The sequence below is a fragment of the Electrophorus electricus genome, chromosome 17 (genome assembly GCF_041902795.1).
Source record: "Electrophorus electricus isolate QZ-2024a chromosome 17, ASM4190279v1, whole genome shotgun sequence".
In the NCBI taxonomy this organism is placed as follows: domain Eukaryota; kingdom Metazoa; phylum Chordata; class Actinopteri; order Gymnotiformes; family Gymnotidae; genus Electrophorus; species Electrophorus electricus.
The window spans coordinates 3,783,362-3,800,911 of NC_137513.1; the positions used below are offsets into that span (position 1 = coordinate 3,783,362).

The 17,550-nt window shown below is 37.3% G+C and overlaps 1 protein-coding gene across 1 annotated transcript; it reads right to left on the reverse strand.

The window, feature by feature from the left end:
* Positions 1–1,200: 1,200 nt before the first annotated feature.
* LOC113579452 (alpha-2-macroglobulin-like) lies at positions 1,201–15,203 on the reverse strand. The gene is made up of 34 exons (XM_035533988.2): positions 15,087–15,203; positions 14,163–14,343; positions 13,920–14,076; positions 13,750–13,802; positions 13,470–13,490; positions 13,162–13,327; positions 12,976–13,060; positions 12,507–12,627; positions 12,293–12,413; positions 11,653–11,762; positions 11,364–11,534; positions 11,038–11,271; positions 10,706–10,918; positions 10,454–10,603; positions 8,555–8,680; positions 8,271–8,364; positions 7,134–7,278; positions 6,726–6,951; positions 6,512–6,638; positions 6,319–6,440; positions 6,151–6,202; positions 5,944–6,027; positions 4,793–4,969; positions 4,609–4,684; positions 4,307–4,463; positions 4,131–4,205; positions 3,537–3,699; positions 2,953–3,143; positions 2,622–2,837; positions 2,246–2,367; positions 1,981–2,062; positions 1,791–1,859; positions 1,492–1,597; positions 1,201–1,388 (listed from the first exon to the last, which is right to left on the reverse strand). The coding sequence occupies exons 1-34, from the start codon at positions 15,170–15,172 to the stop codon at positions 1,348–1,350; spliced, it is 4,320 nt and encodes a 1,439-aa protein (XP_035389881.1). The 5' UTR covers positions 15,173–15,203; the 3' UTR covers positions 1,201–1,347.
* Between the last annotated feature and the right edge of the window lie 2,347 nt (positions 15,204–17,550).

Genomic DNA, 17,550 nt, shown 5'->3' on the forward strand with positions numbered 1-17,550 from the left:
CAGCGCAGATATTTCTCTTCTGCAGTACAGCCTTATTGTATTCTATACGGCCTGCAACTCAGGGCACAAATGTCATCATCTGCTCATCTGACACACTATTAACAGTGCAGCAATCACTCTATGTAAACAGAGAGGCAAATCAACATTTTAAATGTTGCCCTAGATTTGTCTTGCAAAAAACATTTCAGATATTACCAAATACACATTAGACAATTTTGTTTTTATTTCCAGTTTTGCAACATTTTATTTACACGTTCAAAGTACATATACTATAGAATTATTCATTTCAAAGTCATGTCCTTTGATATGTATTGGGGTGTGAGTGTTCATTTCATTACAATGTGCTTCTGCCATCATCCTATCAGATAAGAGAAATCATTATCAGTTAATGTTACCCTAACTTGTGTAGTTAATCTACTGCCATAATGGCTGCTATCTTCTTCCAACACAAAAATTGTCCATGGTAGGCTATCAGGTGGTCTTTCTTACTTTCTAAGTATGTAAAAGTCTACATAAACTGAATGGTCACTGTATTAGAGACACCTGGTCTTGCAGATTTGAGCTTCCCTTTAAGGAAATTAGACATCTGACCTCAGAGTGCAACATAAAATCAGTTTCCATGTGAGTTCACATAAAAATGGGAAAATTGGGCAATCTGGGTGACTTTGAATGAGCCATTGTCATCAGTGATAGACTAGCTTTCTGCTATGGTCTTCCATATAATTTTTAACCTCTATATTTTTATAGTAAGAATGTAACTTGCCATTCTACCCCCATGATGCCCTTACCTTTGGAATGTGATAGCAACAGTGCTCTGATTGGTCAGTCTGATTTTTAACACATCCATCCAGTTTAAAACATGTTTTCACTATGATGTGCCGCTCTGCTGCCATATGTTCACAAAAGGCTATATGTAATAATTAGTTCAGACTCAACAGAGGCTTAATTTGGGGGGTCTGCAGTGTTACATACCTATGCAGTCTTGTGCATCTTCAGTATGCACTGTGTGACCAATTCAGATTTGTCCTAATACTGCCAATAATGCATTACTTGATTCAGTTTTTATATAATGTTATAACTTGTTAAGTAATCAACTTGATATGTCAAATAATCAAATCAGATGGTTTTAGAATTGAAGATGAGAGAGAGCATACTTCAGCATAAAATGCCTTATATAACTGTTGAGAACAAAACTTGATATGTTGCTTTAGGATCATGTTTATTTTTGAAAAATTGACATTCATTTGTCCATATTAGGTGGGCTAGATTAAGGAAAATAAAATAAGGACATAGCAAATGTCATCTTTTCTGTATCTTGTATCATGAAGTTGCAGATTTGATTGCAGTTTATGCACAGTGGGAGGAGTACTCCGTCTCAGATTGGTCATCTGAGTGAAAGAGTTTTTAAAAATTAATAATACAATTGCAGAAATACAAAGAAAGTATATGTATAACAACTTTAAAGTAACAATATTATCACAAACATCTTACTTGTTTGGTAGTAATCATAAACTTTGATAACAGCTGGCTTGAGATTCTTTACTGGGAGCACCTGTTTTATATGCAGTTCATAATTCATAGGAGTATTCCTTAATACCTGTTACAGACAGAGCAGACATTCATTTATAAAAATCAACATGATATCTCGGTTGTTTTTAGAGCTTTTTGATTTGCTGTTAGCAATTATTCATGTCTGTCATTGTGGATATGCAATAATCTTCTTCAATCTGCCCTTCTCAAACATTTATTATATATATATATAAGGATTAATGGTTGGGACTTCCTCTCACCTCTTTCAAATACACGATAACATGGTCATCTTTGGAATCAACCCTTTCCACAAATGGGCTATATTTTAGCTAAGAATAAAAATCTGATCATTCACTGTTATTTACACTTGTGAACACATGAACAGCATACAGTAATTAAGAAAATATAGGAATTTAAATATGGAATGTTAGTAACATCACTGCTACTTACTTCATTGGGATCTGCTGTGAACCCTGACAAGAGCTTTATATCCACTATGACCATGTTGGTGCTGGCTAATGTCCCATTATATCTGAAGGGAAAAAAGAGCTAGTCACTAACTTAATTTAAGGCCAAATACTACTAAATATTATTATCTAGTATCATTATTAGTACACAGTAGCATGTCGAAAGAAAATAAGAGAATAAATGATCAGAATACGAATTTCCAATTTACGCCTATTAATCAAAACCGTTTATTACAATCCATTCTTACGTGACAGTGAAGTTAACAGAGAGAATGTTTCCAAATGATTTTGTGCAATTTCCTTCAGTCTTAGCCTTGACGCTCAGTGTGCTGGTTTCAGTAGGTGTGGGGATGTTGTAAAAAAGGGCCATCTGCAAGATGTGGTAAGAAACGTCACATACAGTTACTCATGCAATCACAACAGCAATTTCCCATGAGGTGCATGAGTTTCAATTTCACTTAAACAGGACAGTTTTGGTGTATGTTTTTGTTACAGATGTTTTAACAGCAAAAAAATGTATTGTTTGCAATTTAACATTTAAGGAGCTATTTTGAAATAAATTCTGCATGAATTGCTGTGTTTTAAATCCCCAATGTGGTACCAGGAAAGACAGACAAGACTGACCTGCACTGACACACAGGTGGATCCTTTTACTTCAATGCTGTATTTGCCAGGAACATCCTGCAGAGGTTTCTCTTGGTACAATAACTTGTTGTTCTGGTGGACATCAAACTTGTGACTGTCTCCACCTGCTGACTGCACAGTTACTGTGCTGGAGCCATCTGAGCTGAACACTTTGGTGGAGTACAGAGCCAGAGCCTGGAGGGCCACCACTGTGTCCTGATCCAAACACAAAAACAACCATTTATATAACACAACACAGTGTTGATTTGTGCTCTCTGTATTCAGACCCAGTAAATGCATAAAGAGTTAGAAGGAAAGCTGTACTTTATACCTGGGTGGAGGAGAAGCCTCCATAGGGATTCTGCTGTCTCACCAGCCAGCTGACGATCCTGTTGGCGTAGCCCAAGTCAGCAGTAGAGAGCTGATCTGTAGTGAGAACAGCGAGCAGCACGTAGGAGCTGATCTCCACTGCTAAGGAGTCCGAGTCATCTAACGCTGACTGAGACCAGTGAAGGCGACCATCTGTAATTAAAAGTGCACAAATAAGCTTGCTTAGACAAGGAAATTAACACTACGAACAAAATATAGCCCAAAATCAAATGAAATATTAAATAAACTGGCTGAGTTCTTTAAGTTTACATTTAACTTTCTTAGGATCATCTTGGCAAATCTCAAATGGAGGCCACATAGAGAAATTTCTCAATACTTTTTTCTCAATGTTTAATGCACCTTGGTCTTCATCAACCAATATGTTAATTGATTCATCAATGCAAAAATGTTTGGTAAAATAGAATGGAGCACAAAGTAACACTCAGCTTCATCTGACTTCCATTTGCATAAATAACTACAATTTACTTAAATATGTAGATGCATATGTAGATGACTCTGGAGAGACAGCTATAATTCATTCCATACCTCCTGAAATGGCAACACTGTCCAGCTCTTTTAGCATCTGATCTCGAGCGTCGTTCTCTCCAGCCACGCTGAAAGCGTAAGCCAACAGGGCAGTTGTGTAGGTGTTTGTCAGGTTACCAATAGTGGACTTTAAGCATCTCAACCCTCCACTCACTGCAGGATCCTGCAACCAAAATATCAATTAGAGTGAAGGTGACAAAAATGAGATAAAAATCACCTAACTTTTGAAATTAGTGCTATTCCCAGAGAGGATGCAATGATTTAACAACACACATGTGAATGGATAATTGAATGACTCACTGAATGACTGACTCTGACTCCCTATGCTCAAATAATATTATCCTCAAATCACTTACATTCTGACATTTTATTAACGCAGTTAATGTCTTTAAATATTAGATAACTTAAACTTTCCAGACTATGAAGTGATGAATTAAGTGCCGCAGCAGAAAAGATGACAAAATGAGCACTGCATTCAGCACCCTCTAGTTGTTACAACTATATATCATTAATAACTTTGCCCAGCCTCTCTATCAAAGTTTAGTTCCATGTGAATATTGAGCTGTAATTCATACTGATTATTAATACCCTTACCATGACTTCAGCTCCCAGTTCAAACAATGATGCAGTGATATATGCAGTCATGGTTACATCATCATTTACACCGCCCTACAAAACACTGTAAAATTACTCAAATACAACAAAAATCAATTAACTTTTTTTTACTATGAAATCTGGTACATTCACTGTCCTGGTACCTAATCACATACCTTCATTCTGTTGTTGAACAATCTGCCCTGCCTGATAAAACAGCCATCTGGTCTCTGCTTTTTTATCAACCATGTCTTTGCACTGTCAATATTTTCTGGATCAATAAAGATGTAATTTTGTGCTTGGCCAAAAGTCCTCAAGACAAAAGCAGTTAACCTAGGGAGAATTACCAATATTCAGATTCTGTTCCATAGGATTGTATGATAGCTTATACATTTACCATCACTGAAAAGTAGTAACTTGAGGAAGGGTTAGGTTTTCTAATCATTTGAGTACCATCAGTGTGTCATGATTTTCTCACCATGTGTTCCCTTCTCCCCTGCCAAATGTGCTATATGCACCATCAAAATGCTTGTAGTTCAGTTGCCTCTGGTATCCTGAGTGGGGAAAAAAAAAATGATCCTGTTTTTTTTTTTTTTTCATCCAGAATCATCTAAGGGTGGTTTGTGTCACCTTGAACACCTCCTTTATAAAGACTCTCTCACCGCTCTTAAGGAACTCAGTTGCCCTCTCACGAATAGCTGCAGTGAGCTGGCCAGTGTTCTGTAGGTACTGAAGAATGTAGATATTGGGGGAGAGGAGAGCAATGTTTTGTTCTCCACAGCCATATGGCATCCTAAGTAGTCCATCAATGTTTTTTAGTGCACGTCCCAGTATGTCCCCTGCAAACCAAAGTTATTATGAGTAAACAATGTTGTTCTTGTCCATATCACTCTACAAGCATAAGAGTTACACCAAATAAGGTGTATCACAAGCCGATGTTTCATATCTTTGATGTTTTGAAGTCTCACTGACATTGAATGTATCATAGTATGTATCAATGTATCTGATACTCCGTGGGGAATGTCAAAAAGGAATGTATCATCAGAGTTATTCCAGTCGTATGCCTGCGAGTTCTCTCTGTGTTAGATTGCTGCACAATGCATGCACTACAATCTTACAGAGTAGCTTCTTCAGCCATAAAAGTCTGTTTGCAGAAAGACTGTGCAACTTGATTTTGTTTGCTTTTTTTAGATTTTCCCTACTCATAATATTCGCTGCTCATACCCTTTAAACTTATACAAATAAATTAAACATCTAATTGTTCATGTTTTAGGCTGAATCATACAGCAAATAAACAAATCCTAAAATAGTCGTGTTTTCTGTGGTAAGCTATTTAACATCAGGGTCAACCAATAAATAAGAAAATACATCCCAAATAACTTAGATCAATTTTCTGGAGAACATTACACATACACTCACTACTTTGTTTATTAAAGATATGCTATGTAACCAGCTGCTTTATTAGGTGCACTTAGTAGTCTGTGTATTGCAGTGCACAGATTGTCAGCTACTTTCTGCTTTGTCCATTCATGGTGTGTTCTTATTAAATAACCACTGCTGGCCAGATATTATTTAGATGATGGACAACTCTGAACACAGCAGTGTAAGTGATTCAGGAAATTGTTACTGAGGTTTTTATATATCTGTGTCACTGACTGCAGCCATATAAGAGTGACATTAACTAATGATATGGTCAGTTTATATTCCTCCCACACTAAAAAAGAAATTATGGTGAGAAAGTACATTTGTATTGTGGTGTCTTAAAAAAAATCTAGCTTTAAGGAGCTAATTTTTAATTTAATGTGTGGTTTACCAAGCACTGAAACAGAAGCCTTCGCTGATCCCTCTACTACATCTTCAGGGATGCTCAATTCCAGCTCCTCTGAAACACTGTCCCCTGTCAACAAGAGATATAACGGTTAGTACCATCTTTATAGGGCAACATAGTATATGCATCAAGTTAAGATCAGTGAGAACAATAAAGATGTAAATCAGGGGTTAGAATGTGTGCCCGACTAACCCTGTGGACACAGCAGCCAGCTGTGGCTCTTCATCTTTTCAGTTCCTTCAGCCTAAAAGAAAAAGTTATCACATTAAATCACAGCAAAAATAAGCATAACCATAAGTTTGCTAACCATATACTTTTTTTTCTTGTAAGCCTTCTGGTAGGTATTTTCCAGGTACCAACCTGTACAATCAGGTTTCGCGTGACTGTATCAATACGGCCTCTCTCTGGCACGCTCACAATCTCATTGTCACACACAGTCTGGGACTGTTCAGCCTCTGCACTGACTGTCACATTCATGACTCCTGTAACACAAAACAATGTGGAAGAAATGTATTGCTGTGTTATATAATAACTTGAGAAGAATTAAACTCACCAAGCACAGATGGAGTCAGAGTCCACTTGAAGGTCTTCCTACCACTTGCACACAAACAGGATGAATACTGGCCATCAGAGGAGGCTTTCAGAGTGTAGTGTGTGGAGGGGGCTGGAGTCACTTTAACCTGTATGAGGAGCACAGGGGATTGGTTTACTGTGCATATTTAATGCAAGATAAAATGGGAAAGATAAAATTCTTGACCATTCAGTACCATAATGCATTTGGGGAGGTAGTTGAACACAGTGGCCTTGAGCTCAAAGATCTCTCCCCTGATGATGGAGTAGGGCAGTGAGAGCTCCAGGAAGAAGGGCTGGAAGACAGTGAGCTCAGCAGGAGGAGCAAGTCCCAGACCTTGGGGGGACAGGCAGAAAGCCTCCGTCTCCCATGTGGTGATGGTGTCAGGGACAGTGACCGGAACCTGTGCTGATCCAGAGTCCCTGTTGGAAAAGAAAATCATGAACATGTTGTATTCAATGTATTACAATGTGCCATATGCAAACCTATATGGAACACAAAGCTATGAAAACACAAAAAGTATGGTGTCTATACAAAAATGAATACCATAGTGAAAATATGTTAATACACAAAGGAAAATGAATTAATATGCTAATTCACGAACCCAACTTCAACAAGTTTCCATATCCAGGTTTCTGGGAAGAATTTGCGAACTGTTTCAACAGGTGCTAAGCCAGGTGCTGAGTCATAACTGACTTGATTTAATGCCATAGGATGACTCATTCCAAATCCAACTCCCCTGTGTGGTACTGAAAAACAGTAAGAGCAAAAACTATTAGATATATAATACAGATCACAATGAATTTCTTTCACCCATAAACCACGTTTACATCTTGCAGTAACATACACTTTGTATGGATGGTATCTGGATATACTTTTTACATTCATCCTTCATTAAAATGTGTATCCAGTGTAACCTGATAGAGAACCAATAGTATTTTCACATACAAAAAATGCATATTGCACTGTACATCATTTACTTTTCCATTCTGGGTTCTGTAAGTGTGGTTTCTCACCTATTACTATCAGTTTATTTCATGGTATCAAATACTTGAAGAAATTGTCTGTAGCAAGTAGGTTGGTCAAGCTTCAGCTATGAGCCATATAGCAAGAGAAATGAACAGACTAATCAATTTATTGCCATATGGGTTTCAGCTACATGTTTCCAGAGAAACAATTAATTTTAGAGGTCATTTATCAGCTGTGCAAACAAAGTGCTTGTATTTGCAGCTGTGCAAGCAAAGTCCTCTCAATAACTAATGAATTAGTAAACTGATTAATTGACAGAATTGTTGTGGAGCTCTTTGGGCCATAGACCAGATTGTACAGGGTTACCACTTTGTTAGTTTTGGTGCCAAGTGTAACACAAGATCCAGAAGCACTGCTACTTTTTATATTTCCTGAGTTGGAATCCCAAAAAGCATTCTAACTGACCAAGGCACCACTTTCTTGTCATTCTTGTCATGCAGACTCAAAAACTGCAGACTCAAACAGTTTTGAGATATTTGACCACAGACACACCCATAGGTGCAACACATAAAGCAATAACCCTGCTCGTTTATTCTCACTCACTCAGTGGCTCGCGGGTGACACTCGACCATGTCTCTGCTGCCTCACTGGCTAAGACAGTTACTGAGATCTCCACAGTGGACAGAGTAAAGATATAATTAAATAAAAGCAAAATCCCACTGTATACTAAGCAATAATTCATGAATATATCATGGAAAATGTTTTTAATTACCGTAATAAAAGTTCTGATGATATTGTATGCCTTTGTACATCAAACAGGATGGATGTCTAATTGCCAAATTACTTGCCATCTTTATCCCCACACTCTGTCAAAGTGATGTCATAATCAAATATACATTGTCAAAAGAATTATGTATCTGATCATTAAAGTTTCCAATGATATTAATTCACTTTAATACAAACCCATTCAAGCATTATAGAGAATGCTTTTATTATTTTTTCACTTATCTAGTTTATTAACATTAATACCAAACTAATTACGCCAGTCAAGGTTACCTTAAAAGTATTGTAAACATGATCGCCTCGAGTCTGTCGTCGAGGGCGCACATGCAAGCACTCCATCTCATCTTCGACACCATACATGTAATCTTTTACTGCTGTCACTGGTAACAAACGAAAGACCTGGGGTAGATATAATTTAATATGTCATTATTATATTATTTATAATAGACTGTGTCATCCAGTAGGTGTAAGATCCATATTAGGAACTCAGGGTCTAAAGGGCTTTTCTGTAACTGGGCAGCAAGGCTGTCAGGGTGATCAGAGGTGATGCACCCTGACAGACTGTGTCCCTGGTGGGTACTGTAGGAGAGAGGGGCCTCCTAGATGGACCAAAGTGCAGATGAGGTGGTGCAAGGAAGGGGAGTGAACAAAAGTAGCATAAGCCATTCAAAAGATGAAATCACTACAGGAAAGAAGATAGAACTGACAGAGTGGGGGCACTAGAGCGCACTACTCTGCCCTCTACACCCCTGGGAAGAGAAAGAAACTCAGAAAAAGAGAAGGGGTGGGCTTGGTGCAAACTGGAGTAGGGCACAATTGACTAGCCCAGTCCAGGCATTTAACCTGTGCCTACCCTGGTCAAGGACCTCTATTTTAATCATCACACTACAGAAGAGGTGCATTAGACAGACCGACAAAACAGGTAAACAAACTGACAACTGACAGAGGAGAGCACTCTCCCCAGGAAAAACAACCAGAGACACAGAGCGAGAAAACAGTCTCTCAGAAACCAGGTCAGAGAGTCAAGAGAGGACCACTGCCTAATACCATATCAGTTACCAGCAAGCATAGCACAGAGAGTCACACATCAAGGCTTCACAGAGCGCCCTTTACGAAGCTGTTACATAGGGTGAGGCCACCTGTCGGAGATCTGGCTAACAAGCCCTGATTAGCTCCTGTTCATGGCCTCCCTCTGGTGGCCTCCTACTGGCATTGCGAGCCACCCGTTTTCTCTATGGAAAAATAATGGTGTTTTGAAAAAAACGCTTTTAATCACACGCTGTGATAAATAAAGACATTTATAATCTGATACATTTTGTCATACATAGTTTTCTCTCCCAGATGTCACTAGATTCTCTAAACTGCAAGATCATTAAGTAGTTGAAATACAAATATTTCTAAAGCTACTGATCGTTAAAATGAGTTTTTTGAAGTGTATTTAGCAATCATATCCCACTGTGGTTAATCAGCCTTTTACAAGGATGACCAGAGATATAGCCTTTTAAAATTGCTGAAAGTCACTTTCAGACTTTCTCTAGCTAACTAACTTACGACAGCTAACTAACAACTGCAAGCTAAACAGAATCTGACCTAATAAAACTCAAGCTTGAAAAGCTTAATTGAATAAAGAAACTAGTGGGGAAAAAAACTACAGTAACAGGAAAGATCTCTAGTGTTATGAAGTAAATTCAGTACGCAGTAGCCTTAGCTTACTTGCAACAAATTTTATGTTTTGACTCATTAACTCATTAAATGACCCAATTATGACCCCCCCCCCCCCCCGATCACGTGGGTTCACCCCGCGTGTAACCACGCCCTCCAGAATTGCACGCGCCTGTACGGGGTTTAACGTCCCGTTTCTTTGTCTATTTAAACCTCTGTTGGTGTGTGTATTGTGTTGGTTATTGTTAGTCTGCTGCTGTATGTTAACACTCGTATGTAGTCTGTGTTTATTTAAATGTGTATATTATGTCTGTCACTAATGTTGTGTGTGAGTGCCACCGCTATTCGTATGTGATGTTAATAAATGTATCACTTTATCGAGAGAGTCTGTGCGTCCTGCTCCACGCCCTTCGGCATTCTGGCCGGCAGAATCGTTACACCATAGATGCAGTACTGGGATTTTAAGACACCAGTAACTTGTAGATAATTTCCAGCACATTTGAACTTCACCTTGTCAGTGTTCAGGCGATCTCCGGGCTCCATGATGAACACACTCTGATCTACTGCGCTGAGGCCACACAGTGAACCAGGCAGAGCTGAGAGCTGGAGAGTGTTCTCCTCCCCAGGAACTGCCCGGGAGGGAGAGAACTGCAGAGACACCTGATGGAAACCCACAATGGAAAAAAAAAAAAGTTTTAGATTTTTCACAGATGAACAAGGACACTAAATGATCTTGGAGCTAAAAACAAAAAAATATTTTACCTTGTTTTTGAAACATTTTTCCACATCAAAATTTTTGCTGGCAGCAATGAGGTTCTCACTGGGCAGTACACAGTATGCCAGAACCTGCACCACAGGGGCTACTTCAGCACCAATAGGCAGTTTAAATGAGAGTTTTCCCTCTCTCATCTGACTGGAGTCTTTCACTTCAATTTTCTCATAGCCATGATGAACTATTGCTCCTTTAGATAAGACCTGTAATGGCAAAACAAATGATACTGTAAAACTCTGCATTTCATTCATAGTTGTTGGAATAGAGTAAATCACATAGCCAATGTTTTAATTTCACATATAATATTTCTGCATGTACTCACCATGTATATAATATCAGTGCTGAAAATCTCATTGGTTTCCCCAACAATATAATACTTAATAGTAATGGAAACTTCTGCACCACATATTAGTGGTTCGTTTAAGCTTTCTAGTAACAGTTCACTGTATACTGGACTGTAAGGTGTGACAGGTTGGAACAGTTGTATATGGGCTTCACTGGTTGTAAAATGGGGTGTTTTGTACATGTTGGATTGGATTTCTGGAACGACACTTGCCTAGATGAGAATAGAACAATAACATTTAAATGCAAGACAACACATTCTGTTGATTTCAAATTGTTTTGAGAACTCAGGTCAACATAACATACAAACAGATTCATCTGTGTTTCAGGGTCACTAGGTGCATTAATTGAGAAGCTTGCCACTCCATTCACGTCTGTAGTGAGATTAAGAAGTAGTTTTGGTGACCATCTATCACCAGTAAAAAGATAGACCATCTTGTTGGGAATGACTCTTCCACTGAAATTTGTAAGTTTTATCTGTTGACCATTGAAAAAGACATAATTTTTCAAATTCTGGTATCAAAATCTAAAAATCATAGAAAATATTAGACAATATAATGGACATAATGAAGGTTTGAAATCAAAGAAATCTTACTTTTCCCTCTAGAATTGTCCCTCGTTCAAAGGTTTTTGGTAAATCAAGGAACTCAACTTTACCAATTTGAAAAGTGAGCTGTATATTTTCAGACTTTACCATGGAAATTGCTAGAAAAAAATTAAGCACAATGTAAGTTGCAATGTAAGTGTTTAAAGTGCAACCAGTTTTCTTCCAGTTTAGCCAAATCCCATGTACTAGTTGGGTTGGCAATTGTCCAGAAATAGATCCCATCCCTATTTACTTGAAAAACATCCACCAGGCAGAGGAGGGCTGAAGAAAACATCACAAATTGTTCTTCCCAGGCACACGACACCAGCCACAGTATCTTTTCCAAACAATGTCATTGAAACACTGAGCATGTCTGGAGGAGTGCAGTAACTACACCATTATGTAGATGTGAGCTAAGAGATGCCCAGATTTGCTACCATCACATGATAAAACAATAGAGGGAGAGAAAAACAAAGCCATCCTTCCCACCCAGAGAGCAGGCCAGTTATACTCTCCTGGAGTCCCAGCAACAGAATGTGTGGCATTGTGAGGCCATAAACTAGAATGAATAGGGTGAAACCTTAGAATGCTCTGAAACAGATTTCATCTTATGTCAATCATTTTACTCAGTGATCTGCTTATGGCTCACCTGTGCCTTCCTCTGTCACTGTAGCAGAAACAGCAAGAGAATCTTGTAAACTACTTTCCATTTCAGTATTCATGAATGTTGATATATTGAAGGAGGGAAAGGCACAACCAGTCCTGCTGAGCTGTGGGGGAAATCCAAACAACATATTTGAATATTTGCTGACAAGAATTTCATTAGTGAGAGAGTATTTTTCAAAGCATGATAACATACACACCTCCACTGTTTCAGTCAGACAAGGTGAAATCTTAGGGACATCTTCATAATAAGTATACGTCCAGAATGACCGGCACACCTGCACCAGGGCTTTGCCAGAGACTGGTTGTCCATATGTGTACCTTTAAGAATGTACAGTAAGAATTTCAGAAATCACAGAACATTTAAAATGTGTGTGTGAGATAGATAGATAGATAGATAGATAGATAGATAGATAGATAGATAGATAGATAGATAGATAGATAGATAGATAGATAGATAGATAGATAGATAGATAGATAGATAGATAGATAGAGAGAGGGAGAGTGTAATTGAAGAAGATTCCAAGGAGTATCTGTGGTCTACTGTAGTAAAGATGCAGAAGAGATAATAAAAATTTCAAATGGTAGTGGATGACAGAGGTCCTTCATCAGAGGTGCAAACAAGCTCTGGTAAGTGCAGCCCTAGGATGGTTGGAGACAGTCACTTACTTTCCACAAATCTCTAGCTTCAGTTCCTCCTCACCAACACTTTGTTGTTCTGGTGCTTTTACTGTAATCTCAAACTTGGGTAAAACTGGAAGGCAAATGCAGTTTGTTATAAGATTAATTACATATATCAATTATGTCAATTACAGACATAATCAACAAAACTTCTCTAATAGTATTGTCACTTACCATACTTTTGCACTTTAAAATGATGTTCAGTCAGCCTGTTACCAATGTTGGCCTTCAACTTATACAAGCCCTGAGGAGCCTCAGAATTCAGCTTATGGGAAAGCTGCAGTATCAGGCCTGAGGAAGACACATTTATCCACTGACCGATCCTGTTATTATTATTATCCTGTTTGGTTCCACAAAACAAAAGAAAATAATGATATTTAAGCTGATTTATCAAATGAAAATATAAAGGAAGCAAAGTATAATTTAAAGAACTGCAACATCACTGTCATATACTGTGTAATTAATATGTGATATCATCTTACCTCTAGTGTCACTGTGCTGTACTGTAGAGGAGAGTAGGACTGTGCATTATTTTGTCATTTTGCAGTATTTTGTCATTTTGATTAAGAAACTATCAAAATATCAAACATAAAAATACTTCCAGATCCCACATTATGAACACATATTTAACACATTAAAATCTAGAGATGTGATTAGATGGAAATTCATAAAACAGGATCTGTGGAATATAGTGATGTACTGCATTTGCAGCCCAGCAAGATTATTCTGGTCTTATTAATCAGCCACAGAAACTCCTCTTACCTTTTGTTCAAGGGGGACAAAATTAGAATCCATGGTGACAACTCTGAAATTCACTGTGAGAGGCAAATGGTACAGAAAAATAGTCTAAACTGTATATTCAGTAGCATTTCCATATAAATCATATACATGAACTGGAAAGGTTGAGACATATTACATGAATGATAAATTACCTGTTTGGCCAGGATTGTAGATTGGCTTATCAGTCTGAATAAATGTTAGAGTGTTGTAGGATTTAAACAGGACTCTGCTTTTCTCTGTCATCTCAAAACTTTCACCTTTCACTTGTACTTTGATCTCCTGCAGAGACTGGCCATCAACCTCTGGAGCCTGTAGAGATAAAGACATATGTTGCCCTAGACTTCAATCAACAATAACAGCTGTAGGAAAAATAAATTATCTTGCTGGTTTCTGACCTTGAATTGGGAGCAGCGATGAAACTCTTCCTCTACTGTCTCCTCTACAAGTGTTCTGCTGTGATTGTTGTGAATCAGGTAAATGGTCATTTGTAGAGTCTCATTAGGCCTCAGGAGACTCGCACAGAGTTTCGCCTCAGTGCCAGACTCTATCACTGCAGGAAATGTCACCATGAAAAATCTACAGACAAAATTAATATTTTGAGTTTGTAATCAGTTGATTAAAAACAATTAAAAACAATTAAGAGATGAAAAAGTAACATTACTGCAACTCTGAGTTGTAAGAGAACTCAGCAACTTTGTAAGTGATCAATATTACTATTGCAAAACTGTAAACTGACCTACAATCTTCTGTGCAATAAGTGATCAATGTCATAGTTTTGTAATCTCTCTTACCATCTAACTGTTGCTTACTGGGCAGAGAAATCTGCAAAAATCATTATTTTTAAAAAGGCCACAAGTCATTTAATTTAAAATCATTCAATTTAAAGTAAAAAAGAATCATTCAGTGCCACAGTACACATATCTGGAGCTACTACATAAAATACTGCAAATTACATATATCAAATATTTGGTGAAAATGTTAGCTGCATTCCATTTATAAATTGTTAAATGTGTTAAATGGGTATCTGTTAACTTTAAGTCAAAACTGAATAAGAATTACAATAATTAAGTAATGTAATCTGAATTTATTATTTTTTTCATTAATGTGTTTAAAGAAATGTTGCCAGTAACATCTGGTTATTTATGTTTATACTATATAACAGTTTGCATATAATTTCCATTAGCATGCAAAATGCATTACTGTTTTACATGGTTTGAAAATAAAGTCTGTCTACCTACACACAATGTGAATATATTGCAAAATGACACACTTAAAAGGCTATTCACTTTTACCTCCAGACTACTATCAAAATTACTTACGGTCCTGAGGTTTGTCCATAGACAGTGCAAAAGATGAGGCAGGCTAACAATAGCCTTTTACTTATGTGAATTCTACTGATATCCATGGTGAAGTGTAGCCACTGACACCAGTCTGTGTGGTTTGCCTACGTTTTAAAAATGTTTAGCCAAAGAATGTCCTCTATAAATATTTGGCCTCATCATCTTATTAATGATTAACTTCTTTAAGCAATGCATTTTGGCTACACTGCAACCTGGTCCTATACTTGATTGTTTTTCAGAGAGAGTCATATGAAATTAAATAAATAAATAAACATTAAAAAGAACTTTTTTTTTTATTTTAATAATCCATTGATTGATAGGCATCATGAAACAGAGCTGCATATTACAAGATCAGAAAACATTAGTATGCAGAATAACAATTTCAGTGGATATTCAATGATAATAAACAACTTAGACCATGACTCATGACTACAATAGTCGGTATAAAGTATCAATGTTCATAATGGGATTAAGGTATTGAACTACAGACAACCATAAACTATGTTTTGTCCTTTGTTATTGACATGTACATACATAAATTATTGTATAGGTGTTATAAGCAATGTGTAGAATATTGTGTAAGTGGCTATTCCCATATTTTCATTCAGCCACTCTTCCAAGACAGTTTTTTTTTTCTGAATAGGTGAGATATTTTCTGCTCCTTATAGTAGAAGGCAACTGGACAACTGCCTCTTCTTTAACATCAGTAATAAAAAGTGGCATTTTTTTTGTTTTAATACCACACCTCTTCTACATTAATAAAATACCTTTATACGATAAGCTATAAAAATGACACCAAAAGTGTTTAACAGTATTTTATTGCACTGAAAGGCATTCCCCAGGTAATGCTAGCAATTAGATCTAATACTGATGTAACACACCAGTGTTTAAATCTTGCTAAAGCACATGGTGTTTTGAAATACGTTTATTAATATGTACAGAATAAGACCTATATCTGTGAGGGTGAAATCATGGCAATGGTCATAAGCAGTAAGAGCTATACTTTAGACTGTTTACTTATAAAATAACGCACGGTCAGTGACATGTTTGACCTGTACAAACTTCAAACCTCCCACTCATGAATTTGGAATGAGAAGGGATTCATTCCATGCTCTTTCCCAGGAGGACTGATAGAGGACTGATATATCCCCTGCTCACATGCAAAAGGACTGATATATATTGTACTTTTAATCATAGGAGTGGCATTTAATGAAGGCAAAACAAAAGGCCAAAACCTTCTTTGACTCACAAATAATTCAGCAACGAGAACTTGTAGTAGCTTGCATGACTACCAAGAATGTGTTGAGATATTTTTAAATATCTCTTTATGCATCAATATGAGGAGACCTGATTAGCAGTGCTCCCTTTTGCTAATAACCAATGTCTTAGCTAAGATAGCTAATGCATTTACTTTAGTGGTCTAATGTTTTTTGGCAGGTCATGTTTCTAGCCTTGTATGCATTATCTTCTCTTCTGCGTGGGTGACTTGTGTGAATTTCTAGTGCTAAATCATACACTGAAAAAAAATTCAATACACTGAGTGTTAATCGTGTTTGGAAAGATGCTGCATCATAATGGGAAACCTAAGTTTAGGCTAAGGCTAAATAACGAACATTAGAAATTTCAAACTGAGCCATTAATGAGAATCGCTAGTTAGCTAAACGCAAATGCTCATTTATCATCACTGTCGTATAATCGATCTACGTCGAACTCGCATTCATAAGGTAAACTCCATAATGTAACTAACGTACGTGTACTAGTTTTAGCGGAGTGTGGCTTGAGCCACCAAGCTTAGTAAATTAGTCGGTCCGGGTAAGAAGTGTTACAATATACATAATTGTATGAATTGGCAAGTCATTGAAAGGGTTTGACTTCGATCAGTCCATGCTACTATGCCTCCTTGCTAAACACAAATGTAAAAATATGAGCCTTGGTAATTTTTGTCTTTTTGTCTACTATGACTATATTCTACGACTGAGTCATGTTCTGTCCCAAATAACAATGACTGTTATTAACACTTGTATCTTCACCTTATACTCCAATACCTTAAATTTAACAAAAGTGCTATTGCCCTCTTTGTCCTTTGAAACTCATTTGGTAAGGTGTGTATTTTTTATTGCTATGGACAGACTGCCAGAATATTTTCACTGGTGCAAGATGTTCTCTACTATTTGAAATAAGAGAAGATGAGACATACCATTGAGGGTTATACTCAGAAATAAAAGGAAGTAGCAATTCTTGAAGTATTCAATTGCACACCAAGAATTACCTTCAGCTTTGCACTATAACAGAATTATTGTCTCATTTGGTACCTTAAAATGACAAGTGCCCACAGGAAATCCCTTGACTGCTTTTACCAACAAGATCAGAACTGCATGACATCACATCCTGCACATCCCGAAGTTCAGCATCCACTAAGGTGTTAGGGCAAACTGGTATATGA

Excerpts from the sequence above, each read along its gene's own strand:
- LOC113579452 (XM_035533988.2), bottom strand. The coding sequence starts at position 15,172 with ATGGATATCAGTAGAATTCACATAAGTAAAAGGCTATTGTTAGCCTGC. Across the intron at positions 14,344-15,086 it reads TATGGACAAACCTCAGGACC|ATTTTTCATGGTGACATTTC; the intron begins GTAAGTAATTTT and ends TTTTGTCTGTAG. Across the intron at positions 11,535-11,652 it reads GGACAATTCTAGAGGGAAAA|ATAAAACTTACAAATTTCAG; the intron begins GTAAGATTTCTT and ends AATGGTCAACAG.